The sequence below is a fragment of the Nycticebus coucang genome, chromosome 13 (genome assembly GCF_027406575.1).
Source record: "Nycticebus coucang isolate mNycCou1 chromosome 13, mNycCou1.pri, whole genome shotgun sequence".
NCBI lineage: Eukaryota > Metazoa > Chordata > Mammalia > Primates > Lorisidae > Nycticebus > Nycticebus coucang.
In genome coordinates this window covers 93,438,874-93,466,854 of record NC_069792.1, presented here as the reverse complement: position 1 = coordinate 93,466,854, position 27,981 = coordinate 93,438,874, and the positions used below count along the sequence as shown (strand labels likewise).

Below are 27,981 nucleotides of genomic sequence, written 5' to 3'. Positions count from 1 at the left end.
TTCGGTCCCTTGTCATGCAGCATCTGCCAGGTTCTGCTGTCTAAGAACCCCAAGAGGACCTCAAAGACAACACCCCGCATCCCGAAGCATCTTCAGAGTCACCCACTGAATCATTTGCGCCTCCTCAGCCCCTGTCAACACATGCTCAGCTCCTGACCTGTGGCCTCCCCCTTCGTCGTGAGGGCCCCACGGCACAGGGCTCTACATCCGTTTTACACATGAGAGACAGGCGCAGGGGATTTGAGGGCTTGGCACTGAGACGTGGCGGGGCTGGCTTTTACCCCAGCTGTGGGCTGCCACCTTCTCTACCCTCCACACTGTTCCTGGGCCGTGGGCACAGTGTGCCTGCCTGGCCTCCTTTTCAGATGAAGACACTGAAGCTCAGAGACAAAACCAGAGCCTGTGCAGTGTCCCGATTTATCTGTGCTCAGAAGGGGACACTTGCCGTTCAGTCCCCTCAGCAGGTGAGTCCGGGCCCTCCTGTCTGATTCCTGCTCTCCTCCCCCCTGGCATGAAGACTCCGCTTCAGAAAAGTCAGTGTTGTCCCCTCTCTGCCTCCCTGACCCCCAGACACATATCCCACCAGCCCACGCCAGGGCTGGTTCTGGCTGTGCTAGTTCATCCACCCAACAGGCATGCCGTGGGCTCCCGAGGTGTACCACTGTAGATGGTGACGGATCAAGGGGGACAGGGGAAATGCGCAGTCCGGAGGGCAAGGCAGGTAGAGGGCACAGCAGGTGCAAAGGCCTGAGGGCTGAGAGCTCAGGCCGTGGGAACCGAAGGGGCTTGGTTTTGGAGGGAGGCAGGGGTGGCACCTGCGTAGGGTGAAGGCAGAGTCCAGCCACGTCATGCGGCAGCAACAAGAACCCATAGGTACCCGTGGCGGGATGTCTGCAGCTCTGCCAGGGATGCCGTGGACAGCACCCTGAGGGTGACCAGTTAGTTCAGATGACATCAGCTTCATGGAGCAGGAGGGTGGGAAAGGCATTTGGACAGATGGGACAATTTGGACGTGTTCACAGAGGGGGGAAGCCTGGGGTATTTGGGAAAACAGCTCACGAAGCAGCAAAGAAGGTGAACGAGAGAAGAACAAACGATGAGGCTGGACGAGAAGGAAGGGGGCCTGACTGCACCGCCGCCCTGCCGACATGGTGGGATAGTGGTGGGACCCTTGGGGGGGGGTGGCTGCTGGCACGCTTTTCACTTTTATGAGGGTGCCGTGGGCTGGAACCCAGGAGCACTCTGGGGGTTGATAAAGGAGACATGGGCTGAGAGGAGAAAGCTTTTGGGAACCTTGAGAAACAGGAGGTACATCTAAAGGGACCTCTCAGAGCACGGACACACATTTCTGGGTGTCGCAACACCCTTTCTGGAGAGGCCATGGTGTGAGTTCTCTCCCAAGCGTTGTCACACACGAGCTCTGCCGCTTGTTAAACAGCGGATCTGCCCAGAGAATGAGCAAGTGGACGCTAGACTCTATGGAGGCTCCAGCTGCAAGCAAGCGTAAGAGTCAAGTTCAGCCTCCTTATTTTCAAGATGAGAAAAAGAGTACAGAGAGGGCAAGTGCCTTGCCCAAAGTCACACAGCACGATCTATTATATTCCTGCTGGTCATGTGGCTATCCCAGCGAGGAGCCTGCTGCTCTGCTCCGAGGGCAGTGTCAGGAGTCCCTGCTCTCTGAGATATCCCTCCACCCTTAAATGCCCCCAGCATCCCCACCCAGCCTGAGCAGCTCGTGTATGGCACATGTCCCTTCTCTCTACTCCCAGACTCAACACAGGAGTCCCAGAGGGGCAGGAGAAGACCCTCCCTTCTTCTTTGGGCCTGGGCTCTCATTTTTCTCACTTTCCTGCCCCCACCCCCATCTCCAGTGAAGATTTAGGTTATCCACAAACAAAGCCCCAAGCCTGAGCTTTCCAGATTGGAGGCCTTGGGGTGGGCGGGCTTCAGTGGCATAGCATGCCCTGAAATGCCCGTCATTCGTGTTTCCAGAGGCCCAGTCTCGCCTCTCCCATTCCATCTCCTTCCTTCTTCCACAGCGAGAGAGAGGAGGAGGAGGAAAGATGGCTGATTGATGAAATGTCAGAGCAGGGGAGAGACTAGAGTCTGTTTAATTTACTGGTTTTTAAAATCAAGTGCACATCAAGAACCCCCAGGGTGCAGGTTCACGCACAGGTACACGGCGTCCTTCTAGGAATTCGGGCTCATTGCTCCAGAATGTGTGCTTTTCACCAGCCCTCCAAGCTCTCTCCCTGCCCTGAGTCCTCGACAACGCTCCCCTCTGCTGGCGTAAACTTTTGTCTCCACCATGAACCATCCTCCAGCCAGGTGGAGGGCCGAGCTGCCACACCTGCAGTTGCTAGGGCACAGCGGGGACATTAGCCTCCGTCCACCAAGTAAGTGCAGGGGCTCTGAAACCCATAGTCAGCATCGCAGGGCTCTGTGATCCTGGCTTGGGTGTGTGAGACACAAGCAGCCCAAGTCACACCCTCCTCGTCATTGTCATCAGATTTCTTTCTCACACACAGTAACCCCAGAGTGTTTACTGAGTCGCCTCTGAGCATGTTGGGGAAGCTGGCCAGGACACAGCAGTCTGCAATCTTTAGAAGATGGTCCCAGCACAGAGCGTGGATGGCTCACCAGTCTGATCCTCCCACCCACCTGCTCACTCAGCCAGTGGACCTCACCTCAATTCCTCAGAAGCGGAATTCCTGGGGCTTCCTGGGGTTTATTTCCATTTATTTCTTTGTTCCTCCCAACACCACCAAGGAGGAGGTATTAACACATCCCTCCTTCCAGAGATGGCCTGGCTTGCAGGCAGAGGCTCTGGGAATCCTCCCCAGTTCCCCAACCTATTATCCCACCTCTAAGTATGTTCATGTCTCTCGAGGCCAATACTGTCTTGTAAAATTTAATAAGAGCCACAGAAGGAATTTTATATTTTCTAGTAGCCACATTAAAAAGTAATAAGAAACAGGTGAAATTTAGTTGAATAATACATTTTTTAACCTAATATGTATTCCAAACATTAACATTTCAATATGGAATCAATATAAAACATTTGTTAAAGAGAATATTATGCTCCTGTATTCATAATATTCTGAACCTGGCGTGTGTCTCACTCTCCCAGCCTTCCCAGTCTTCCAAGTGCTCAGAGACCTGGGGCAGCACGCAGCTGTCCACTGCAGGGCTGCTCTGGACTACGCGGGACCACCTGCCCATGTAGGACGAGTGTGCAGGACCCAAAACAGAGTGAGCAGATCATCAATGTTAGCCCCTGTTATCATCTGCCTCGGGGGATGTGAGTGTTCCATGCTGTCTTAGAACTAGTGAACAAATGTGTTGAGTCTTGCTCTAGGAAGTTCAGGGTAACCCCTACTCTGCTGCCCAGGCTGTGCTTCGCCCTCTGCCCAGAACCCTACACAGATCCCACCAGGGCTGTAACTGCTTTGCCCACCCTGCTCCCCTATCTGAGCCCCAGGGTGTGGAGTGACACTTCCCTGCTGCACCCAGTGATGCAGAGGTCCCTGGGAGGGTTGCTGTTTGCAGAAAGGCAAAGGCAGCCCCCTGGCATTGGGCCAGCTCACTGGCACAGGGCAGGGAGCTTCTCAAGAGCCTGGGGTGGGCTGCGTGTTTGCTGAAGAGCCAGGAGGTGCTTCCCAGCCCTCCAGGCAGCATTTTGTCTCCCAAAGATCTGGGTGAGCAGAGACCTGCTCCCATGCTCGCTCCCTCCCCAGAGGCCATGCCAGGGGGAAATGCCTTTTAGTGCCAGCATTCCAGGCTAGCTGTGGGGGAGGGGCACTGGGCTGGGAGCAGGGGCTTCAAAGAGCCCAAAGAGGCTCTGAGCAGGGAGCTGGTGGGTGTGGGGCCTGGGTGGGGTTTGAAATGCTTCTTCAGATTCCAACTCTGAACAGGAGGTGTGAAAGGGTACGTTGTTTATGCTCTCTCTCTTCTGTAAAGGGGGCATTTTGCCGCACACCAGGTCCCCAGTGTCTGCAGCTGGTTCTAGGGGTAGGAAACGAGGCTGTGTCCCGATCTGAATACGAGGCTCACACATCACACATTCGCACACGTGTGAGCAGTGCACGTCCCATGGATGTTGATATGTAGACCTGTCCATAGACCCCAACAGAACCACAGTTGGAACTAAAATTTGTCACCACATTTCTTTGCCTGATTACAAGCCTCGGAGAGGTTTCCCTCAGTCACGTGTTCACATTCAGCACCAGGATGCTTGGTGGAGGGGTGAGGGTGTTAGTCCCAATGAACAGATGAGGAAACTGAGGCCCAGAGTGGTCAGGGACTTGCTGAAGGGGCGCATCAGCAGAGCCAGCACCCCAGCGTCTCTATCCCGATGACTCTGCGCCTGTTACCTGCCTTGATAGTTTGTATGGATAGGGACTGACTGCTTCTTATTTCTGCACAAGTACTTGGACCAGGGAGGCAGGTGGCTATGTCGCAAAGAGCTGGACCAAAATTGAAACTTCAGCTCCCTGATTACCAGCTGTGTGACCTTGGGGAAATTACTCAACCTCTCTGAGCTTCAGGATTGCATCTATAATAGGGGACAATTATACTTGGCTAATACTGTTGTCATGGGACTTTCAGGATGTGCCTAAGAAACGCTCATTGGACGAACTGAGGTGGGTCTCGTGTAGGTATCTACACAGCATTTGGCACAGAGCTTGGTAGCGCTCACTAGATGTAGCAGTTGGTGGTGGACATTCGAAAGATGTCAAAAGAAGAAAAGGATGAAGAGAAGAAAACTCAGTGCCGTCTGTTACATGCCCTCAGCACGTACCATTGCCCCACGTGCCCCGGGCTGGGTTTCTGAGCTCACCCCAGCCTCACTCCCAGACTGAGCTCTTCCTGGGCTGGAGTCTCCCTCCTCTCATTCCAGAGCCTCTGTCACATTTTCATCTTGTAAGGAAGTCTTCCTTCATAACTCTATTTCCTCAAAATTTCCTTGGCAATTCTCACATGCTTTCTCTTCCATATGAACATTTATAACCATTTCTCCACTAAATTCCCAAGGGGCCCTGTGTGCCTTCCCGCTCCATGTTAACAGGGAGGACGGCTATGTATGGAATTTGGCTGGGACGCAAGGCGTTGGTTTCCGAGTGGAGTCTGGCTCATTAACTGCCAGTCTCACAGCCCATATGGGGGGTTTTGAGGATGCCACAAGAACTCAAGTGCCATGCCTTTGTCTTGGGGGCTCCTGAATCCTGAAATGATTATGGGAGTATGCGGTCTGGGTTCCCCAGGCAGGGGCTGCATGGAGGAGTGGCACCCCAAGCTCCTCCTAAACTGCAGCGGTTCTCAACCTGTGGGTCACGCCCCACAGGAACTGTATTAAAGGGCCGTGGCATTAGGAAGGTTGAGAACCACTGTCCTAGAGCCTTCCCTCCAACCTGCTGCCTGGGCCCCTTGGGACTCCTGGCTCCCTTGCTAGAGTCTGCGCTGACCAAGCCCTTGGCTCTGTCCTTCTGTGTCCCCTGAACAGGCTGCTCTGGGAGGTAACAGGGGCTCCAGTGCGCGCGGACCTGGCCCTAAACTTCTCTCCTCGCTCAGATTCCAGCCTCCCTGAAGCCCTCACCTTTTCTCCATCCACTCCCTGCCCTCCCAGAGTCCCAACCTGCTCAGCTGTAGCCACACAAAGGTACAGCTGCACCCAATGTCTGACAGACAGAAAGTCCGACTTGGGTTCGTCTGGTAGGAAAGGCTCAGCTCCTCTAATTGGGAGAGCTCTGGGAGAAAGGTTCGAATTTGCCATCCAAAAATCTAAGTCTGAGCCCCGGCCACTTACTGTGAGACCCCAGGAAAGTCCCGTACTTGCTCTAAGTTTCCATTTGTTTTCTTTGCAAAATACAGCTAATATAGTCTTGGGAAGGAGGGTTGTCACCAATGACAGGCAGGCACCGTGCAAGGTAGGGAGGGCTTATCTGTAAAGCTGGCAGACACACTCCCTGCTGTCACTATACACACTGAGGTGCCTGAACAGTACCTGTCACCTGCCTCAGCCAGCTGTGGGCTCTCAGCTGTAGATCTGAGTGAAGCAGACCCAGAATCTTTAAGCCCATGGGCAAGTAGCTTAACCCTGAGCCTCAGTTTCTTCATCTGTGAATTGGGCTTATTAACCCCCAAGCACCTTCGTGTAAGTTGGTGGTAAGCGCCCTCTCTGTCTCCCTTCTGCCCTCATGGTTTTCTGGCTGGCAGCAAGCCCTGGCTGGGTCTGTGGGATCTTGCATTCAGGAGCTGCCCAGCTAGCCACCTCCTGCCTGCCCTGTGCCCTCTTCCCCTCAGCTTTTCCCACCCTATGCCCAGCTCCAGCAGCTGGCTTGGTGCTGCCACATGTCTTGGTCCCCTGACTTCTTGGAGATGCAGACCTTTGCCCCTGTCTCTAGGTGTATCCTAGGATACAGGCAGGAGAGAGAGGACCCTTGGGATGTTCCTCCTATCCCCACGGGAGATCAGGCTTCCTATGGAGGACGAAAGTGTGCTTACTCTACAAACTGTAGAGGGCTGTGCAAACCCTAGGTTAGAGGTCACCCCAAGCGCTATGTGACTGAGTGAGGAGCTTTCCTTGAAGCCAGCATTTTCGTGCCCAACTTTTCTTAGTTTTTCCATGTCCCATCTTTGAAGTCTCTCCAGTGCTTGGAGTCTTGGAGTTTTCAAACTCAGAGATTCTGGAATTCTCCTAACAACTTCCTCACTTTACGGTGCTCTGGGAGGGCAAGTGACCAGCTCAAGGCCACATAGTCAGTCTTGGCAAAGCCAGATCTGGAGCCAGGCCCCTGACTGCCAGCTTCCCTGAGTGCCCCGTCCCTTCTGCTTTGTTCCGGGTGGGGAGGGAAGGCAGGTAGGACCCACCTGGTTTGCTCCCTGAGGGTTGCCCCTTCCTCCTTGCCTTCCTTCCCCAGGCAGCTCCACTCCTCACCCTGGGCCTCACCTGTGCCCCCTCAGTGGGCACTTTCCCACCCCCACCTTCTTGGCCCTCCTCATCCTCCCAGCCCCAAACAGCAGGACCCCGAGAGGCAGAGAGTTGGTTGCCTCTGAGCCCCTCCGGGCAGGACTCACCATGGCTAAGACGCTGCTGGCGGCTGCTGCTGTCACTGCTGCCAGCGTCCAGGGCAGGAACCACCTCATGCCTGGGAGTCAGTGGCAAGGACATGGATCGAGAGCCCAGGGGATCCGGCCACCTCTTGGGGGAGCTGGACCCAGACTGGCCTTGCCCATCGGGAGTACCAGATATGCCTCTTCCGCGGCCCTTGGGGGGTGTTATTAAAGCAAGATCTGACGTCAGGGTTAAGGACAAACCCTGCATTTTCCTCTGAAAAAAACTTTTCCTGCCTCTCTTTCTTTTTTTTTCTTTCTTCCCTCTGTCCCCACCTCCAGCCCCAGCTTGGCCGGCCTCCCCTGCTCTGACAGTTCTTAAAGGGAAAGTTACAGGGCTGGGATTTCACAGGGGGTGTGAGATCCTCGCAGAGCAGCCGGGTCATACTGCCAGGGAGTTCACAGAGGCAGGGAGGGGCGGGGGAGGCAGAGATACTGTTACCCACAGGCAGCTGCAGGGCTTTGAAAGGGTTCCCAATGGAGAATCACGGCTCTCTCACGCCTTCAGGCTGCTCTGACTTCTGGTTCTCATTTGCCGTCTTTCTTTCCTCTCTTCCTAACTGTGAGCAGAGGAGGGTGGCTTTTAGTCTACCCAGCTAGAAATGATAGGAATTCAAGAATGAATTCCGCTCCGAGGCTCAAGTTCTCAGCATCACCTTCACTGCAAATGAGAGCCATGAAGACCAGGGTACGATTCCCCTCTGTGCTCGCAGCCAGAGGCCCTTAGGTGCCAGAGCCATCTCCACAGCTCCCTGGACACTCACGATCCCTGCTGCGTTTGGGGTTCCAGGTCTTCACCTGGTCCCAGACCTTTGCCACAGGAGTCTCTTCCTTGTGTGAGAGAGGAGATACAGAGTCTTCTATGAGGGTCTGTCCTGCCTGAGACCAGCCCCGTTCTCCCCACATGGACCATGCGGACAGCCTCCTGCCCAGCCCCAGCCTCCTTGCCCACCCTCCAGGGTCCACGTGTCTCGAGCAACCAGACAGATCCTTGAACTAGTATCATCATGGCACACACAGGTCACCTCCTGGAAACAGCTCTTCAAAGCCTGCCCGTTGCACGTAGCATGGAGTCCCCAGTCGTGGTGTGGCCAGCTGCCCCTTGAACCCTGCTTCTTCTCTCCCTTGCACTCACTAAGCTCAATCATGATAGGCTCTTTGTGGTTCCTCAAACACCTCAGGAGGTTCTGGCTCCAGGCCTCAGCGGGAACACTTTGCCTTATGGTAGAGAACAGTTACTGCTTCTGTTTCCTTTTCCTGTAGTTTATTAACAAGGGGATGCTGAAGCATGTATGGCTGCTCGGAGGTGGCAGCAGTCTTGTGTCCACAGAAAGGGTTTATGAGAGACCTCATCAGAGGTGATACTGATAATATTTCCATTTATTAATGAGTCCCTGGTCCATGAGACATAGGGGAAATCTGCTGAGGACTCCTAGAAATGATTTTCTTAGAGTATCTCTCCTTACCTTCTTCTTTGCTTGTGTGCAAATGTGATGATTGGAGCTGCAGCAGTCCTTTTGGGTGTATGAGGCACGAGTCTGAGACTGAAAAGCCAACATACTAGGATAGCAGAGCAGAAGGAAGACCGGAGTCCCTGATACTTTGTGTCATTACCAAACCAAACTAGAAAGTACCACCTTAAGACTTTCTGTTGCATGAGAAACTTTATGATTTATTGGTTAAGGCCATAGTTAGTCAGATATTTTTGTTCCTTGGAGCCAAATTGCATATTAATTGATATATGATGATTTACTAAAATCATATATGCAAAAAGTAAGGATGGGGGGTTCACACAGAGATTTCCCAGTAAATGTCAGTCCTCATTTCCTTCTCATTACCTGACCATGTGTTCTTAAAAACAAATCCCAGGAGACCAGAATTACTGACAGGTGTCATTAAAGAAATCACCCAAGGTGCTAGGTTCCAATCCAGGTTCAATGTCCTTTTGACGAACAGCAAGCATGAATAAGTCCCATGCTGTGAAATATTTCATGACTACAAGATAGATAGTATCCTGAATCAGAGGCCCAACAAAAACCCAAAGGTGCCAAATGATCTCAGGACGCGCATAGCAGCAGGTCTGGGGCTGAAACTAAAGGCTCGTTAACCTCTGACAAGGCACAGGGTCAGGACCAGACATTTCCAAGCTGGCTTGGCCTGCCAAAGCCTCTCGAAGTTATGTGATAGGAGCCTGTGAGCTGGAACTCAGAGAATGCCACTGTCATTTTTAGGAAATCTGCCTGCCATGAGCAAATGCAGCAAACACCCCAGAACGCGATTGCAATGCTGGCTTTCCTCCTATTGGACCTCATGGGCGCTGGTAATTCTTCTTTGCCAGGGACCCTGGAAAGAGATGACAAGTGACCCGGACAGTGTGGTAGATTAGGGGCAAAATGCTGCAGTGTCTGCAGCTCTGCCACTCCTTGGGGTGCCTTGACCAACCAATCTCTTCGTACCTCAGTTTTCTTTGTTTAAATAAATAGGGTAAAAAGAAATAGGGTCCCCCCAAAAGATAATTGGTATGTCCCACCAGGACTCCTGACTGGAAGGGCAAGAACAAGCCAACAGGCTATGAGATGAGTTTGTCATCCCCCCGCCACCCTGAGCTAGAGAAACCCTGAGATGCACACTGGCTGGTAGACCAGAACAACAGCCGCTGTGTATGAGGTATCATCTGTGCTCCAGGTGATGCTTACCATCTCCTGAATCCTCATCTCAGCTCATCCTCACAGCCAATCTTCCATTAGATATTGCTATCCCCATTCTACAGATGAGGAAACTGAGGCATGGAGGGACAAGTAACATTTCTCTTCCATTTGGCTAGTGTGGAGTATAATCGGAACTTGGATCTATCAGAAACCAAACAAATTTTTTCCAAGTAGACAAAGCTGTCTTATGTGTTGAACAAATAAACAAATAAATATAGGAATGGATGAGTAAATAGAAGACGGATGGGTGGACAGATGGACAGATGGATTAAGTGTGGGAAGAGGATTCCACCACGTGGAACATTCTGCTTCCCAGGTCTTCAGGAAAGCTGCGGCATCTCTAGGTTATGGCATGGAGGCCCCTTCCTCAGTCACTCTACCTGCCTGCTTCCTCAGGGGTCCTAGCCCAGTGTGCTGTTATCATCTTTTTAGGTATTACCCATTTCCCTCATGGATTGTGAGGTTCAAGGGCAGGACCAGGCTGCATCTTCCTTTGGACCCTGGACTCCCAACATTCACACGGACCCTGGCATGCAGAGGGGACCGGAGACATATTTTATAAGGATGATCAAGAAGGAGTAGATGAATGAAGTGGTGAAGAGGTGAACAGATGAAAATGAATGAAAGAAGGAATGAACAAACATTTGGAAACAGATACAAATATGTCCACATGTCACTCAGGCCAAATTGAGCTCCTTGAAGTTCCTGAAGGAATGCATAGCCCACAGTAGGTGCTCAGGGATCACTTGTCTGGAGGGAAGGCGAGGGAGGGAAGGAAAGGGCGGGGCAGCGTCCTGGGCCAGCCCAGTGGACAAGCAGGTGTGTGGGGGCTACAGGGGCTCCACACGGTCATTTGTCTGTTTCCAGGCATGAGGTCTGGGAGCATCACATGGGGTAGTTTATGTTCACAGTCCTTGGTGGTTTATGGGTTCACTGTGTCCTGCCAAGGCTATACTGAACTTAAGTTATCTGCACATTCCCTTTACACCAAATGCCCATGCCTTTCCTCCACTTTCCAGTGACAACAGGATCTGTGTCCTTGAGCTTGGAAGATCTGTCTGCATGCATCCTTGTAAACTGTGTACTGTGGTTGTTCCTTTAACAACCACCATGTGCTGTAAACTGTGTACTGTGGTTGTTCCTTTAATAACCACCATGTGCCATGTGCTAAGCATCTTTGAGGTAGGTGCTCAGAGTATATCCTCTTTATGTTTGGAGAAATGAGACACAGAAATCCAAAGGAACTTGCCCCAGGTCACACAGCTTGCAGATGTCTGACTCCAGACCAGCAGAAAGCAGGCTCCTGATGTGCTTCTGTGAGTTTTTATTAGGCAGGTGCTGCAGCCTCCCTCTATTCCTCCTCTTCTCCAATCAGTTCTGTGTTTGTTAGATCTCTCCAGCAGCTTCTGCCTGGTGTGTGGCTCCTGACTGCTGCCTCAGTTTCCCCAGTGCGCAGCCTCATCGTACCCTCTCCCTAGGGAGAGGCATGCACGTTCCCTCCACCTCCCACCAGTACCACCCATCATGTGCCTGTTGGGGAATTTCTGTGGACCTCAGGGCGCACCTTTGAATTGTCACCGTAGTGGGTGTAATACCCATGTGGCAGGCGGTTCAGTGCTGCCTGCATGGGCTCCTGCCTCTCACCACTGTGAGCCCATGGAGAAGTCCTGTACCCTCTGTACATTCTGGTTTCCTCATCTGTAAGAGAGGGCCTAACAACCATGATCCACCCTGGTGCAGAGTAAGAGAGTAGAAGGCCTGATTAAACCGCTGTGCACACAGTAAGTGCTCAATAAAACCGTCGTCTGTGATGCATATTCTTCACACTTGGCCCCTGCACTGGGAACACCTTGAGAGCAGGGTCTGGCATGGGTCCCTTCTGTGACCCACATCTTGGCCTGTCACACAAGAGGTTCTTCAGATGTGTGGTGAGGGACGGGGAGTCCACCGTGGGAACCGTGTTTGGGCCCCAGCCCTCATCCTGCCATGGAGGTGGTCCTCCCACTTCCTCCTCCCGGGTTTGGGGTCCCTACATCCAGCTCTGAGAACAGCCTCCAGGTGGGTTCTCCAGCAGACCTCCCAGTGAAACTGTAAATAAATTCCAAAGAGGGGCTGGTGGAGGGTGGGTGGTTCAAGAGCAAAGGCCAGGCAAGAGCATTCCTCCACCAAACAGTAAGGCTGCCTTGACCGAAGCCAGATGCACAGAAGATTCTAGAGCCTGTCTCAGCACCCCCAGCTGCCATCTGCACCAGATCCACTCACAGCCTATTTGCTTGTCATTTATTTGTCCGATGGACGTGCACAGAGCCCACAGTGCAAGGTGGCAAGCCGCCAGTTCCTGAGGCAACTCAGATGCACACAGCGTATCCTCCCCGCCGCTCCGCTGAACCCATCTGGCTGCTTGGGAAAAGCGGCGGGGGATGGGGAGCAGGCTGCTTAGCTCATTGCCTCCCACAGGGTTGGCTTGGTGGCCTGAGGGAGGGTCTGCTTCTCTTCCCCATGCCTAAGCAACTGGGAGGAAGCATTGAAGAGACAGCCTGGGGACTAGATGGGTCAAGGTGACTGTACCTCATATCTTACCCTGAACAGTAAGGTCTGCTCTGGGAGGCTGCGGTCCCTGGGCAGCCCGTGGCCTGCTCCTCTCCTTGCCACTCTGTTCCTGAGTCACAGCTGACTTGAGCAGAAACTCACCTGTAGCCCCAGGCTTGGCCACAGGTGGGATCTCCCAGTCAGCTCCACTTCCTGCCTGGGAAGGTGGAGGGGAAAGGCTGGCCTCTGTTAAGTCAATGAACAAACCCTTACTTTGGTGCCTGTCAGCCAAGAGAACTTGGGGAAGTTCCCCTCTGAGCCTCTGTCCTCCTACCTGCAAAATGAGGATACTGATACTATTCACCTCCTGGGGTCATGCTGGAGACTAAACTAGAGCTTAGTGTACAGAGAAGGTGGAGCAATGGTTGCAATTCATATTCTTTGTCACAGAGGCTCAGCCTGTGTCCCCATGATTGTCTCTTTCTCTGAGTTGCCTCCCCTCAGCGTGGCCATGGGCTGGGAAACTCTCCATCCCTGCCTCCCCCCAGAAGAGCCTCTGTGTTCTCAGGGAGAGTCTTTCTGCTGGTGTCCAGGCGGCATGTGTATAGTGCGTGACCATGTATGTAGAGAGGGAAGGGCGTGGAGAGGATAAGACACCCACAGACCAACTGCCCCGGGAAGATGGGGCTTCTCTCCTACACAGGAAGAGGCAGACTTAGCTCATCTGAGCAAAGGTGCCCTGAACTCTCCCACCCAGAGACGCCTTCCTGCCCCAGACCTTGCAGGGTCTCTGGGGGCCTTGACTTGAGGCATCAATTGGGGGCCCAGGCCTCAGAGCAGGACACAGAGGCCCCAGGGCTCTGCCACTCTCAAGAGCAGTCCCCAAGTCAGCTGTGACTCAGGAACAGAGTGGCAAGGAGAGGTGCAGGCCACGGGCTGCCCAGGGACCCCAGCCTCCCAGAGCAGACCTTACTGTTCAGGGTAAGGTATGAGGGACAGTCACCTTGACCCATCTGGTCCCCAGGCTGTCCCTTCACTGCTTCCTCCTGGTTGCTTAGGCATGGGGAAGAGAAGCAGACCCTCCGGCAGAGGTGGGGAGGCTCATTCTTCTTTTAAAAACTATCTATGGAAGCATAACTTACACAAAGATGCACATGTCTTAAGAGCACAGCTTGGTGAATTTTGTATGTAATTTCTGAGTACCCCCGTGTGCCCCTCACCCAGATGCACCTTGTGACTCCCCACCTTCAGGAAATCACAGTTACGACTTCTCTCCCCTCAGATTCAGTTTGTCTGTTCTTGAACTTCATGTTGACATTTGGCTTCTTTGACTCAACACTGAGCTGTGGGCGCTGCCCACATGACTGCTTCCGTGGTGGCTGTTTGGGCTTTCAGAGCTGCAGAGATGATGTCACATTCCTGTGTCTGGTTCTGGTATGCAGTGAAGTCTCAGAATCTAGCCTGGCACCCCACCCTTTCCTGTGGGTGACCCTGCCGGAACTCTGTGTCCAGCCTTCACCCTGTGACCCCTGGTCCTAGGCTCTAGCCTTGTGGATCCTCTGCTGGATGTGAGGCAGCTGCCATGGACCCCCTAGGGCCACACCAAGTCCTATCATCCCTATGCACCCTGAGGTCTGGCCCTGTGCCTTGCATACAGTAGGTGCTGAATAGAAGTTCCATGTAAGAATAAGGCTCCGTCAGTTGTACAAGAGAAGGTGAGGTGTCTTCGTTATGGAAGGAGGACAGTGCTGTCTAGCTCATGGGTTTTAGTGAGTTACATCCATACAACTGTGCACCTCCCTTGGGTCTCAGTCCCCTTGAGATAAGAGCCAAGACTGGCTACATCCACGGCCTGGGCCTCCACCAGTAATGCAGAGATGAGGCAGGTGTTAACTTTCCCCCCATCTTACAGAGGCAGGAACTTGGGTTCACAGAGGCAAGCGATGCCCCAAAGTCACATGTGGGGCAGGAGCTAGAATTTGGACCCTGACTTTGTCAGGGCCACACTCCCCATTTGTGCCTCTGAGGGAGGGCACTTGGAGTACCAGGGCCCTCTGGGTGTCTGATGAAGGAGGAGAGCATGGCTGCAGTCCTTGGCAGGCCTGGTGGGAGAGCTGGGCGCACTCTGGGGCTTGGCAGCTGTGTGGTTTGCATTGGCAGCGGGCAGGATGTGGGCATTCCAGGCCGGGAAGCAGCGAGCAGCTGCCACCCAGCCCTGCCACGGGGAGGAGAGAAATGCTGCGCTTGTCCTCAGTGCTGAGGGTTCCAAAGTACTCCGAGGAAGGAAGGGCAGAGAAGTAGGTGCAATGCCAGCGTGTGCCAGGACACCCTAGCATCTGAACCGTGCCCAGGAAGCCACGGGGGGTGGGGCGGGTTGGGCCAGGCATGAGACCAGATTCTTGACCCTCCTCAGCGCAGTATTGAATAGGGACACTCAACAGTCTTTGCATGTGGGATTCACCTGGAAGCTTTCAAAACATTCCCAGGACTACAACCCAGAGGTTCTGAGTCAGTGTGTCTGGTGCGGGCTTGCAAATCTGCTCTTAGACAAACACAGAGCTTTTGTCTGCTCTTAGACAAAAGCTCTTCCTCTGGTGAGTCAGAGGAAGAGCTTCCTTGGAGCCTGCTCTGAGGAACAGTCAGAAAGCATGTGCTATGAGTGCAAGTGAGCCACGTCCATCCCGCAGCCTGCCAGGGCTCTGTGCTGGAGGAGCTGTGCACATTCTCTGAGCTTCAGGCTTCTCATCTGTAAAGTAGGTTTATGACATATTCCCTTGGACGTTGTGAGAATGAAATGAAGCAACCAGGACAGTTTCCCAGGGCTTAGATTATCATAAACTTGGTGGCTTAAGACAACAGAAATGTTTTTTTTTTTTATTTTAAATTAATACGAGGTACAAAGTTTTAGGTTATATTGTTCTCACTTCCAAAGTAAAGTCCAAGTTGTAGATGAGCCCTTCACTCAGGGGTGTGCTGAACACTCTCAGACTGTGTGCCGTAGGGGAGATCCCACCAAACTGCTCTTCCTCCTCCCTCCAATCACGTCCTCTTCCCCTCCCCCACTCTTCTCCTCCCTCCTTCCTCCCCCTTGCTAGGCTATATTTGTGTTTTATAGTTTGTGTGGATGTGCAATTGTTTATATGTTGGTTTCATATTAGGATTGAATGCATTGGATTTTTTTTCCATTCTCGAGATACTTTACTAAGAAGAATGTGTTTTAATTCCATCCAGGTAAACATAAAAGGTGTAAAGTCTTCAACTTTTTTATGGCTGTACAGTACTCCGTGGTATACATATGCCACAGTTTGTTGATCCATTCGAGGGATGACGGGAATTTAGGTTGTTTCTACGACATTCCAATTATGATTTGAGCTGCAGTAAACATTCTGGTGCAAATGTCTTTGTGGTAAAATAATTTTTGTTCTTCTACAAAAGAAGATACCTCCTAATGGAATTGCAGGATCACACGGAAGGTTGACTTTTAGTTCTTTAAGAATTCTCCATACTTCTTTCCGAAAGTTATATTAGTTTGGAATCCCACCAGCAGTGCAAAAGTGTTCCCTTCTCTCAACAAACACATGAAAAATGCTCAGCATTGTTAATCATCAGGGACATGCAAATCAAAATCACTCTGAGGTATCGCCTAACTCCAGTGAGATCAGCTCACATCACAAAGTCCTCAAACTGCAGATGCTGGCGTGGATGTGGAGAAATGTATTGGCTCATGGCTATAGGACTGAGAAAGCGGCATCCAGGGTGTCCTCTGAGCGGCATGCCCTCTGGAGGCCCAGAGAAGGCTCCTCCCTCGCCTCCTCCAGGAGCTCCAGGTGCTCTTTGGCTGTGGCTGCATCACTACAGTCTCCACCTCAGTCCTCACATGACCTCTTCTCTGTCTGTCCTCAATGCCTTTTCTGTGAGGACACATGCCATTGGAATTAGAGCCCATCCATGTGACCTGGGATGATATCATCTCAAGATCTTGGATTTAATTACTTCTGCAAACATTCCTTTCTCACACAAAGTCACAGACATGGACATATCTTTTGGGGGGGGCTACCATTCAACCACTGCAGCCACATCTATGAAAAATGAAGAAAATGACTAAAATGCCTGGGACTTCATCAGAGCTCAGTATATGTTGATCTTCTCTTCACCCTTTCTCATTTCTCTGTTGGTACATCCTGTCCTTCCCACCTTCAATTATATGATTTGATGATTTCTCAGCATCTCTGCTGCCACCATGCGGACATTGTAAACTGGATCCGTCCCAGGAGAGCCTTGGAAAGAGCTGAGTTGCTACTCTGAGGTCTAAGTTGTTGGCCAAGGCTGGAAACACAGATGCAGAGCAATGGCTTTGGTGCAACTTGGAGCCCCAGTAGGTATAGGGACAGATCCTAGCTGGCCCTCAGAAGAAATGGGGTTTCAAGAGTCAGCCCAGCTGCCCAGCATTTCCTGAGGGGTGTTGGGCAGGTCAGTTCTGTCTCTGGGCCTAGGCCCTCATCCATGTGATAAAGAAGAGGCCACCCCCCAAACCCCACCACAACATTGTGGCCTTAGGAGTCTGTTTGTGAATATCTCCTCTGCTGGGCAGGCAGCAGCAGCTCAGAGGAAAGGAAGCAAGGACTCCGGCAGAAAGTGGGGCTTTCTAGACGTGAGAGCCTGATGTCCTTAGCCTTGTACCCGAGACCATGCCCGATGACCTCCCGCCTCCTCTCTTGCCTCCCACCTCTTCCTCCTCTCAGTGCAGATGTGGCCAACCTGCCCGAGCACCTCAGAGCCCCGTACTGCGCTCTTAGCTGTAAACTCTCATTCATCTCAGAACTGAGATTCTGCTCAGGGCCATTGTCCTCTGGTAGGTTTCGGTATCACTCAGGATTCCACGAGACAAAAGGCCTTGCAGTGTTAGGGGAATACTGGATTTCATTTATTGCACATGGCAATTTATTTATGGAACTTATTCCATATGGGAATTTTAGGCATTAGAGCTTGCACGAATGTAGAAGTGGGGCAGTGAAGATTTAGGGGGGGGGGGAGTAGGGAGTGGAGCCAGAGAAGCATCACTAATCAGTTCACCGGGTTTGCTTTTGACTTCACTGCCCTTCTTGTACCCATGCCCATCTGGTCTCTGGCAGATACCAATCTGGGTTTCCATCATCTTCAGTGAATTTGGGAAGCCCATTTCATGGGAGCACATGCCACTTAAGGTTCCCCCTTAGGCCTATGGAAAGGAGAGCCCTCTGGGCTCTACTGGGGAGTGTAATTTGGGGGTGGGCAAGAAGATTGTATGAAAAATCTATTCCAGGAACCCTCCTCTCCAAGTCCATGATGGAATACCAAGGAAGTTCTGGCATCTCAAGTTTATTCCGTAATTGCCACCTTGTTTAGGTTTCAGCAAATCTACCAAACAGACTGTCTGAGCCACCACCACCTGCTAGATGCGCTGAATGGAGAACTTCCGGTGAGTGAGTCCACGTCAATGGGCACGGCCTGTTCCAACATCACTGTCCTTACACTCTGATCCAACATTCTTATGAATTATTCAAATCCATATGCTCCAAGTGTCCGTTGCTCCAAATTAGCAAAATTGTGCAGGTGATAGAGTATATCCATCTGGCTATAAGTCTAGCTGCAAAGTAGGGCAGTGGGGTGAATATTTGGGGGGATTAACAGCTATCTCAGGACATTTCATAATAGCCTGTACAGATATGCGACTCAGCTTCTCAGATGGGGGGAGAGTTGCATCAGCTGGAAGGGTAGGCTTATGGAATTTTGAGCCCAAGTTTCCAAGTTTCCACGTGGAATACAACCACATGTCCCTGTCTCAATGCTGAAGGTCCCATTCTACCAATTCCTCCTTTTTTGCTAGGTTGTGAATTCAATTTGCATTACAGTTCAGCAGCCCTAGGATGTGGTGTTGGGTTTGGCTTTCAAACTCAACTCTGTATCTACAAAAGACAAAGGATTTCTTTCAGGAACATAGTAGAAGCTCTGTGGTTTTTTATTCAGATCTTAAGATGGGAATTTAAAATCCTGAGGTCATCATTTTTTTTTTTCTCTAAGTTTTCCAGCACACGTAAGAGAAACCACTCAACCCCACAGGCTGAAACTCTTTATTACCACTAAAATAGTCCAGGGAAGCAGGTACCATGTCCCCCAAAGCTTTGCAGGCTGTAGGACCTTGACTCAGGTGGGAATTTAATCACATTGACCTTCTGAGAGTGATGGCTTCATCTTTACATCTGCCCTTCAAATTCCATGCAAGTTCTACTTTGGGGCAAATCTATCTAAAGCCACACAAAGGATCTGGTTATTATAATTCTTAATCTTAGCCAAATTTACACACTATATAATCCAACCAGAGACTAAGTTAAATGACCCTTCTCGGTACTTCATCAAACCTTGCGTGATTCCCTCATCTGTGGCATTTTTACATGTCACCTATGCATTGTTCACTCACCTATGTGCTTCCACTGTCTGATTTCTCCATGTTGAATTGCACTTGTTTTCTTGTCCCTTACACCTTTTAAGCTGCAAACTCTGCATGGGTAAAGATTGTAACCCTAGTTTATGTTATAAATAATAATAGTAATTCATATTTACTTAGAATTTACCATGTGCCAACCATATTCTATGTTTCATTTATGGGATGAGCCATTTAATTTTAGAACAACCACATAACATAGGTATTATTTTATCATCTGTGTTTGGCAGATGAGAGACCTGCAGCACAGAGGGCTTAGGTAACTTGCCCAAGGTCTCTCAGCTAATGGGTAGCAAAGCAGGATATGAAGCCTGGGAGGCCAATCTACTTGAAGTCTCCTTCACTGTGCCGCTACTGGACAGCGTGAGAATGGGGGAGTCAGAAGAAGAGAGGTAAGGGGAAGGAGAAGGAAAAACAAAGCACAGAGAAGAAATGTGAGGCTTGATTAATGAAACCTACACCTAGGGGGAACATTCTAGATGGGGCAGATAGCTAAGAAAAGGCTCAGAATTGAGATTGAGCACCTATTGCCTTGTTGTAAGGGACAAGTTCAAGTAGATAGTTTCTCCCTATTCCAGGTTTGTTCACACCTGTGGACTTCAGTATCAGTGTCTTCCTGAGTCTCCAGCCAATAGGCCTGCCCTAGAGATTTTGGACTTGCCACCCCCCATAATCGTGCAAGCCAATTACATGTATATACACACACATACATACAATATATATGTGTGTGTATACACAAATATGTATAAATGTGTGTATATATGTATCTATAGCTATATATCTATGTGTATATACCCAACTGGTCACATATTTATCCTAGGGGGAAAACACTGTAGACACATTTTGTGATATTCTATAATATTACATCCCCAGTTCTCTCAAGCTCCGGATGGGGACTGTGTCTGCCAGGGTTGGTCTCCTCAGTCAACTGCTGGATGCTTTGGACCAAGCCAGAGATAGTTTCCCAAGGTCATAAGGGATATATGCTAAGATACTCATCCAGAGTCATCCAGGCATTGCTTGTAAAGGTGAGGAGCCAGAGGCAGCCCAGGTGTCCAATTTGGGGGAAAGAGAAATAAACTTCACATGTTGCATCCTGTGGCACCCCATGCACCATCAGAAGCAGAAGATGGATGTACAGAGATCAGTGGAGAGAGAGTTTACAGGGCACTTTCTAGGCAATTAAGACTACAAACCATGACTCAGAACCCCCAGAGCAGAGTGAAGGAATTAAAAATAAAAGCAAGGCCTCCAGCCACCACCAATGATGTGGATTAAAGCAGATGTGCTCCATCACACTCCCTATTTTTCAAATATGTGTAAATTTTCAAGGATACACCTATTAAAGACGTTGACTGTGCCTGTGCAGGAGAGGACACGAAAAGGACAGGTAGAAGGGCAGCTCAGGGGTTCAAGAGAGGAGATTTGCATGGATGATAATCAGTTGTAGATTGAAAAATACGGTTAGCCCCACTCCTCTGCACCCAGGGAAGTTCAACACAGTTCAGAGAAATTAGAAAAGAGGATGACAGAGGGGAAAGAGAAAGACAAGAGAAAGAAGAGGACAGAGGGGGATGAGGAAGAAGATGAAAAGGGGAAGAAGAAGGAAGAAGCAGGGTGGGGAAAAGGAAGAACGAAAACTTGTGTCCGTGGCCAAACTCTCGCAGGGTCGTTCACAGCAGCTGGGTTTGAAACAGCTCCAAACTGGAAACAGCTCAAATGCCCTTCAGCAGATGGGTGTTTAAAGCCACTTTGGTGGCCATACCACACAAAGCTACTCCGCAACAGAAAAGGAAGACCAGAAATTGGTCACAGACAGGAAAAGGAGAGCAACGGGAATTTCAGGGGAATCTCCCACGTCCCAGGTGCTGCTACGTTCACGGCTCATTCTATTTTCACAGTAATCTTATAACAACCATCATCTTACAATGTCATAATTTTATAATCATGTATTATTATGACTATTTTACAGTGGAGGAAACAGGACATCAGGAAGAGTCACTGAGGCTTGGAGAGGTTACATGGCATCCTGTGGCTTACACAACAGAAATGCATTTTCTCTCAGTCCTGGAGGCTGGCGGGCCATGACCAAAGTGTTGATGGGGGTGTTTCTCCTGAGGTCTTTCTCCTTGACTTGGAGATGGCCATCTTCTCTCCGTGTCTTCAGATGGCCTCCCCTCTATGGGTTTCTGTTTTCTAATCTTGTTTTATAATGTCACCAGTTAGGGCCCACCCATATGTTCTTACTATAGCATAATTGCCTCTGTGAAGACCCTACCTGCTGGGCATCAGGACTTCAACACATAAGTTTTAGGAGGGACACAGTTCAGCCTATAACAGAGACTGGTAATCAACAGAGCTGGAACTTTAGCCCAGACATCAGGGCTGGTTCAGCCCTTTCTTCACCTACAAACAAATGTGGATTGGCATCAACAGGATTCTTTTTCTGGGTCTGGTATTAGGTGAAGGGCACTTGCTAGGCAATTGGAGCTACAAACCATGACTCAGAACCCGCAGGTGCTCAGCAAAAGACTGTGAACATGGCCTGCAGCACACACCTCCTCAAACACCTGTGTGATCCCTGCCTGGCTGCGGCTCTTTCTGTCAAATCCATCAGAAGTGCAGATTCTCTAAGGACAGGCAACTGGACATGGAGAGAGACAGGGCAGAAGGTAGACACAGCTGGACTCAGCCGAGCAGAATGTGGGCCAAGGTTTGGGGCAGCCATGCTGCTACTAGGTTTTCCTTTGCTACCAGGCTGCACAGAGTGGGAGAAAAGGAGCTTGGCATTGGCAGGTGACAGTTCTGCAAAGGCTTTAAGAAGCCACCCTCTCTCTTAGCACAGACTCTCTACTTGTTTTCACATTAGGGGTCAACAGGCCGGAATCAGATGTAAACTCTGACTTTGGCCAAGGGTTCTTCTTTTATTCTGGACCATCAGGAGGTTTTAAGAGTTAGACAGTTTCCACAGCTTGGAGTATTTTCCTGCCAAGACCATCCGGGGATTTTGGACAAGGTTGGACCATCTTCCCAGGGCCTCTATGGAGCAATGTTGCTCTCTGGGATTAGGGTGCCCTCAAAGTTATTCCCAGCTCTGTGTCCAGCTTCCATGTCAAGATGAGATGTTGAAGTTACCATGGTAAAGAGATGTGATGGCCTTGTCCCTTCCCCTGCCCATGACACCAACCCAGATGCTTATCTCTCTAACATCTACTCGCTCACTGACATCGGCATCAAGTGAGTCAGTTTATCTCATCAAGTGTCTCCAGACCTAACTGCCCCCACTGGTATGGAGAGGATACACAGCTGAAAAAAGGGACAGGCTGAGGTGCCAAGCCCTGCAGGGCCATGGTGGATCACAGCAGGTCCACACACAGTTTCTCCATATGGCATATTGGGGTAGAACAAGGATAGAAAACCTCGGAAGGGTGACAAAGGGCATTTAAAGTCTCTGGATAAGGGAAACAGGGCACTCCAATTTCGGATGGAAGAGAGAAAGCACTAATCACCGAGCTCTTCATTGGATCAGGTGCCATTTACTATACCACACACGTCTCCATTCATTCAACTTCACCACTAAGCATAGCTTTCCTCCTTTCAGCTCCACTTTTTAAAATGTGAGAGACCAAAGATGCAGAGAAATCAAATCATACTCCCCAGATTTCATGGCCAGCAATTGGCAGAGATGGCTCCTCACCCAGCTGTCTGCGTTGCTGGCAGGGATGCTCCCTATTTCTGTGCTCTGTTCACAGTGCCAGACTCAAGAAGAAGCTAGGATTATGGTGGCCAAGCAGTACAGCCTTGCACCCAGTGGAAATTAATATACAAACCAATAGTCAAGTCTGATTTTATGTGATGAGATTGCACTTGGGGCAAACCTGAGGACTTCTGGGCATACGGGGGAGCCCCTTCACTCAGCCTGTAGTGGATGTGGACTGGGGGGCCAGAGGTGGGTGGAGGAAGCTAAAGGATAGAATGTAGGTGGAGAGAGGGAGTGGGCTGTGGGTGGCAGGGCCCCCACAGCCCGGGGAGGCATTCAGGGAGCGACCCCTCAGCTGCTCCTCCATGCTCCACATAGTTTTCCAGCAAAAGGACCAGCAAGTGGCCCAGGGTGGCAACAGGCACTGCACATTTGTTGAGCCATACGGATAGTGATAGGTATAAAAATAAAATAAAAATATGTATGTTACTACTTCCTGTCTTACTGTGTAAATTGGCCTATGAAATGTTCTGTCAAGTTTTTATGTTTTTCAAATAAATCCCCTTTTAAAAATGTCTTTTAAAAAATATTAATTTTTTCAAAATTACATTTTCAGAATTTTGATCTTTCAGGATATCAACATTCAGGATTATGGTATTCAGGGTTGTATCTTCTGAGATCATGATCAGCTGCCGTCTTTCTCCATCACCCCTGCTGCTGTGAATGCCTTTACGCCTTCGCATGTTCAATATTTCTCCTCCATGTACATTTCTCTGAACCCTCAATAGGAGGTCTCTCACCTCCTTATTTCTACAGAATTCTGTTTTTACCTGTACAGTTCAAATGACAGGTCTTTTTCACATAAAATACATATGTGCCCTACATGTATTATAATTATTTGGCTACCCTATCACTTCTCTCAACAGATCATGACCTATTTGGGGACAGAACTGAGGCTTCATTCAGCTGTGTGTACCCTGTGTGGAGTGTCTGACCCAGGGGTCCTCAAACTGCAGCCTCTGGGCCACACAAGGCAGTGTGATTGTATTTGTTCCTGTTTTGTTTTTTTACTTCAGAATAAGATATGTGCAGTGTGCATAGGAATTTGTTCACGGTTTTTTTTTTTAAACTAGAATCCAGCCCTCCAATGGTCTGAGGAACAGTGAACTGGCCCCCTGTTTAAAAAGTTTGAGGATGCCTGGTCTGACCTATGATCAGTTATGTGCCTGTAGGAAGGAGAGGATGAATAAAAAGAGAAAGAGATAAAAGAGGAAAGAAAAAAAGGAAAAGAAAGCATAAATGGCAAAAATAATAAGTAAAAAGATGAATAAATTGAGACTGTGAGGAGTGGGCTGTGGGTGGCAGGGCCCCCACAGCCTGGGGAGGCATTCAGGGAGCGACCCCTCAGCTGCTCCTCCTCCTTTAACAATAGTCTTTCTACCTGCCAGAGGTCATGTAGCCCATGCATACTTTCCCTATTATTGGCAAGCACACAGTTTTTCCTCTGTAAGGTAGACCCTGACTCATGTGCTAAGATTTACGCAACCTTGTTAAGATACTGTATAAATAAAGCTATTTTCACGGTTCAGGTGCTGGCTGCAGCCATTAGCTGTGTCAGTCCTCCCAACACCATCCTATTTCTCATCTCCTGTCTTTCTTTGTCTGTCTCTGTCTTTCTTGGCTTTATTTCTCCATTTCCCACCATTTCCACTCAAGTCAGCCCTCCTTCCTCACACCAGGTTGAGAGAAAGAAAATGAACACATGGGTAGATGAATGAGTGGATGGATAAATGTTGATTAAATGGCTGAGTAAATGGAGAAAGAACAATTTGTGGAAACTGAAGGTCAGTGTTCAAGTATTTGCAAACCACAGGCCAGACGTCGGGTCTCAGAGAACAAGAGGGTCACCTCTCTGGTCGATGCAGTACCTGGGTCTAAAAACTGAGTCCTGGCTTTCAATTTGGGGCTATTTCTACTTACACACTGGCCTGTGTACACAGAGAGTAAGGAAGCTTGCAGTGCCCCTGCTTACTGGCATAGCAGCATGCATAACCTCTTAGCACTCAGTTTCCCCTTCTGTTAATGAGGACGCAGCACTCACCATATGGGCATGTGGACTCTAGAGACCAGCAACCCCATCAGCACGCCCACTGCAGGTTCCCTGCATTTAGCACAGTGCCACACAGAGCAGCCTGCTTCTCTGCAGCAGTGTGTGGGTCTGCAGCACAGCGGGGGTGGTGCAGGGATCTACTGTGACTCCTAGGCCTGCTCCTGGCCTTTCTGGACCTCAGTCTCCTATTCTGTAAAATGAGGTTTGGGGCCAACTCTCTGAGGGGCCTTCTGTCTCTGCTCCCTCTGACTTCTCTGGCGATCATCAGCCCCTTCCTTGAGAAGAGAGGAGTCAGGAGAGACCCTTGCCTGGCTGGGTGGTGCCTTTGGCTGGGAAGGCACCGGATTCCCTTTGCCTTTGCAGACTCTGGGGGCATCTTTGGCTCTGCGTGGGTGACCTCTCCAGGAGGATACCGGATCCCTATTGTCCCCAGTCTGCATGCCTCTCCTGAGCACAATGCTGTCTGTCTTCTCTCTTTGAGATCTGGGTTAGATAAACTGCCTGCTTTCTTCTTTCCCCTTATTTTCTGAAAGTTTAAGCAAATTCTGTCCTAGAAAAAAGCTGCCATGTCAGTGGGAACCTGGTGTTTGTCAATAAACTGAGCTCTCTGCGATCTTCAACAGGATAAACAGCCAGACTCATCTCCAAAGCACCTCACCACACCCGCACAGGTTCCTGGGGTCAGGGAGGGGAGGGAAGGGGACCTGGGCTCAATGCTAGGCACTGTGAGCTTGAAGGGGGTGACTGTCAACTTTGCTGCTCAGTTGCTGGGTGTTTTCAATCAAACTGCATAACTTTTAAGTTTCTCCATCTGCAAATGAAAATTACTAATAGTTGGTTGGAAAAGACTTTGGTAGAAAATAGAACAGAATATTTATAAAGAGTCTGGCCTAATGGCTGGCATGGAGACATTCTGGCCATTTTTAATACCAACGTATGTGTGTGTACATCTGTATATACACATATATGTAATTTTTACATATTCTAAAATATTTATCAATGCAACTCTTTTTGTTGTTGTTGTTGGGACAGAGTCCCACTCTATGCCCTGAGTAGAGTGCAATGGCGTTGTAGCTCACTGCAACCTCAGACTCGGGTTGTGGGCATCCCGCTGCCTCAGCCTCCGGAAGCCTCTGGGATTATAGGTGCTTGCCACGTCCTTGGCTGGGTTTTTTCATTTTTTTAGGAGTCGGGGTCTTACTCTCGCTCAGACGAGTCTCGAACTCCTGAGCCCAAGCAATTCTCCCTCCTCAGCCTCCCACAGTGCTGGGATTACAGGCATGAGCCACCGCGCCTGGCTATCAATGCAACTTTTTAAAGAAGGAAATCAAAAGTTACACATAGCCTCATTCCCAGAGATGAGTGCTGTTAAATTTTAAGTGGCTTTTAGCATTTTTCTATTACATCTATATTTAGAAATGAAGGGAATGCTACCTTTACTTATTTACTTTTCGCTTAATATTATGAGATAGCATTTCTGTGTCTTGAGTACTTTAGAGGGCCTGGTTTGAAATGGCTGCATGGTGTGGCTTATGAGGACAATCCCCAGCTGTCAGGCAATTAGCTGGCTTCCAGCTTCCCACCACTCTAGCAGTGCAGGGTCAGGATTGGAACCCAGTTCTGTCAGAGCCTAGCACTCATGGGGGGGTGACTCCATCACCCAGGAGGCATTGATGTTCTGTCGATCTCTCTGAGATTTCTCTAGCTCCGCCTCTGCTCTCCTCTCACCACCCTCCCCCCAACCATGTCTCCCTGGGTCTCCCTCCAGTAGTGGGATCACCACCTTGTTTCCCTAAGGAGCTGCAGATGTGTCCTTTTCAGAGCCTGCATCTGTTCCCTGCCCACAGGCCTGCCTAGACAGGAGGGAGAGGGAATGGGCACTTAGGGGAAAGTGTACCGATAGGAGACGCCACATGGAGGTGGCCAAGAAGGACAGCATTTGTTAAGAATTTTTGTTAAGAATTTTTTTCTATTCTTTAGGGTTTGGCTCACAGCTTCAAAGCACGAGTTCAGAAGTTTCCATTATGAATCCTCAAGCATGTTGTTATTTTTCTAAGTGAAAAACACTCAGCACCATGTGTTTCTCATTCTATTTACTCAACATCTAAGAAAACATGGCCAGGGACTGGGGCAGACACAGGTCTAAACAGCCCTGGGTGCTGGATGAAGCCCCCTCGTTCCTACCACGCATGATGTGTCCGTACCGTGGTGGGCTCAGCAGAGGTGGCTTGTAGAGGCCGTGGCATCCAAACTCACGTCTTGCAGAAAACTCCTCTGTTACCTCTACAACTCTCCTTCTTGAATAGTGATTGGTCTAAAATAGAAAAGTCATTATTTAATTTATTCTTTTTCTTAAAATCCATAGCAATAGTGGGACTTTTTTTCCTCCTAGGTGAGACCTTAATCCTGGCTCCAAGCCCCTGTGGCTGCATCTTCTGCTGGCCATGGTGTTCTCATGTGTCCCCAGCTCTGTCCCTACCCGATTACCTGGGGTCTTTTGGTGTCTCCATTCTCTCTCTTCTCTGAATCTTGCTCATCCTGTCTTCTTGGCCTGGAAGATGCATCCCAGATCTTATCTTTTGTCCTGGGTGAAGGCAACTATCCCCTTATTCATGTCCCCTGGAACCTCCAAATGTGTCCAAACTTAGATGTAGGATCTTTGTAGGTGTCATTAGTCAAGAATCTTGAGGTGAAATCATTCTGGATTTAGAATGGGGTCTAGATCTAATAGTATTGTTATAAGTAGAGGCGAGGACACACAGAGACAATAAGGGAGGAAGGCCAGAAGAGGGTGGCAGAGGTCAGAGTGGCACTGCTGTGTGCTGAGGAATGCTGAAGGACACCAAGGAACACAAAGGGACAACCCCAGCCACCAGACACTGGGAGAAAGGCGAGGAACAGGTTGTCCTTCAGAGCCTCCAAAAGAAACCAGCCCTGGCAACATTTTGATTTTGGACTTCTGGCCTCCTAAAAGGTGAGATAATACATTTCTGTTGCTTAAAGCTCCCCAATTTGTGGTAATATGTCACAACTTTGCAGGAAACAAAACCAACTTCTTTTACAAGCCTCTTCCCCTGGCCCCTCCTAAAAGCATCCTGTCTACAGTGTGGACTCGGGGTCAGATGGCCTGGGAGCTACTTCTGACCCTGCCACCTATTGTCTCTATGGCATTCAGCAAGTCACTCCATCCCTTGAGCCTCAATTTCAGCAACTTAAAATGTAGCTAATAATACTATCCACATTGTGGGGTCTCAGGGAAAACTAAGGGAGTAAGCATGTTTAAAGTGCTCACCTAGGAAGTGCTTGATGCATGTTAGCAAATCCTTGAGTTTGGGCAACA

At 49.9% G+C, this 27,981-nt stretch overlaps 1 protein-coding gene and 1 long non-coding RNA gene across 2 annotated transcripts in view; one reads left to right on the top strand and one right to left on the bottom strand.

The window, feature by feature from the left end:
• Window positions 1–7,292, bottom strand: part of CCN4 (cellular communication network factor 4) — a 31,263-nt gene extending 23,971 nt beyond the window's left edge. Inside the window, exon 1 of the mRNA XM_053558271.1 lies at window positions 7,078–7,292. Coding sequence (XP_053414246.1) covers window positions 7,078–7,146 — 69 coding nt within the window. The 5' untranslated portion in view covers window positions 7,147–7,292. The remainder of the gene's footprint in view (window positions 1–7,077) is intronic.
• On the top strand, window positions 375–10,903 carry LOC128563152 (uncharacterized). The gene is made up of 3 exons (XR_008373751.1): window positions 375–464; window positions 10,254–10,548; window positions 10,841–10,903. It is a non-coding gene; the product is annotated as an uncharacterized LOC128563152 (long non-coding RNA).
• The last annotated feature ends 17,078 nt before the right edge of the window (window positions 10,904–27,981 follow it).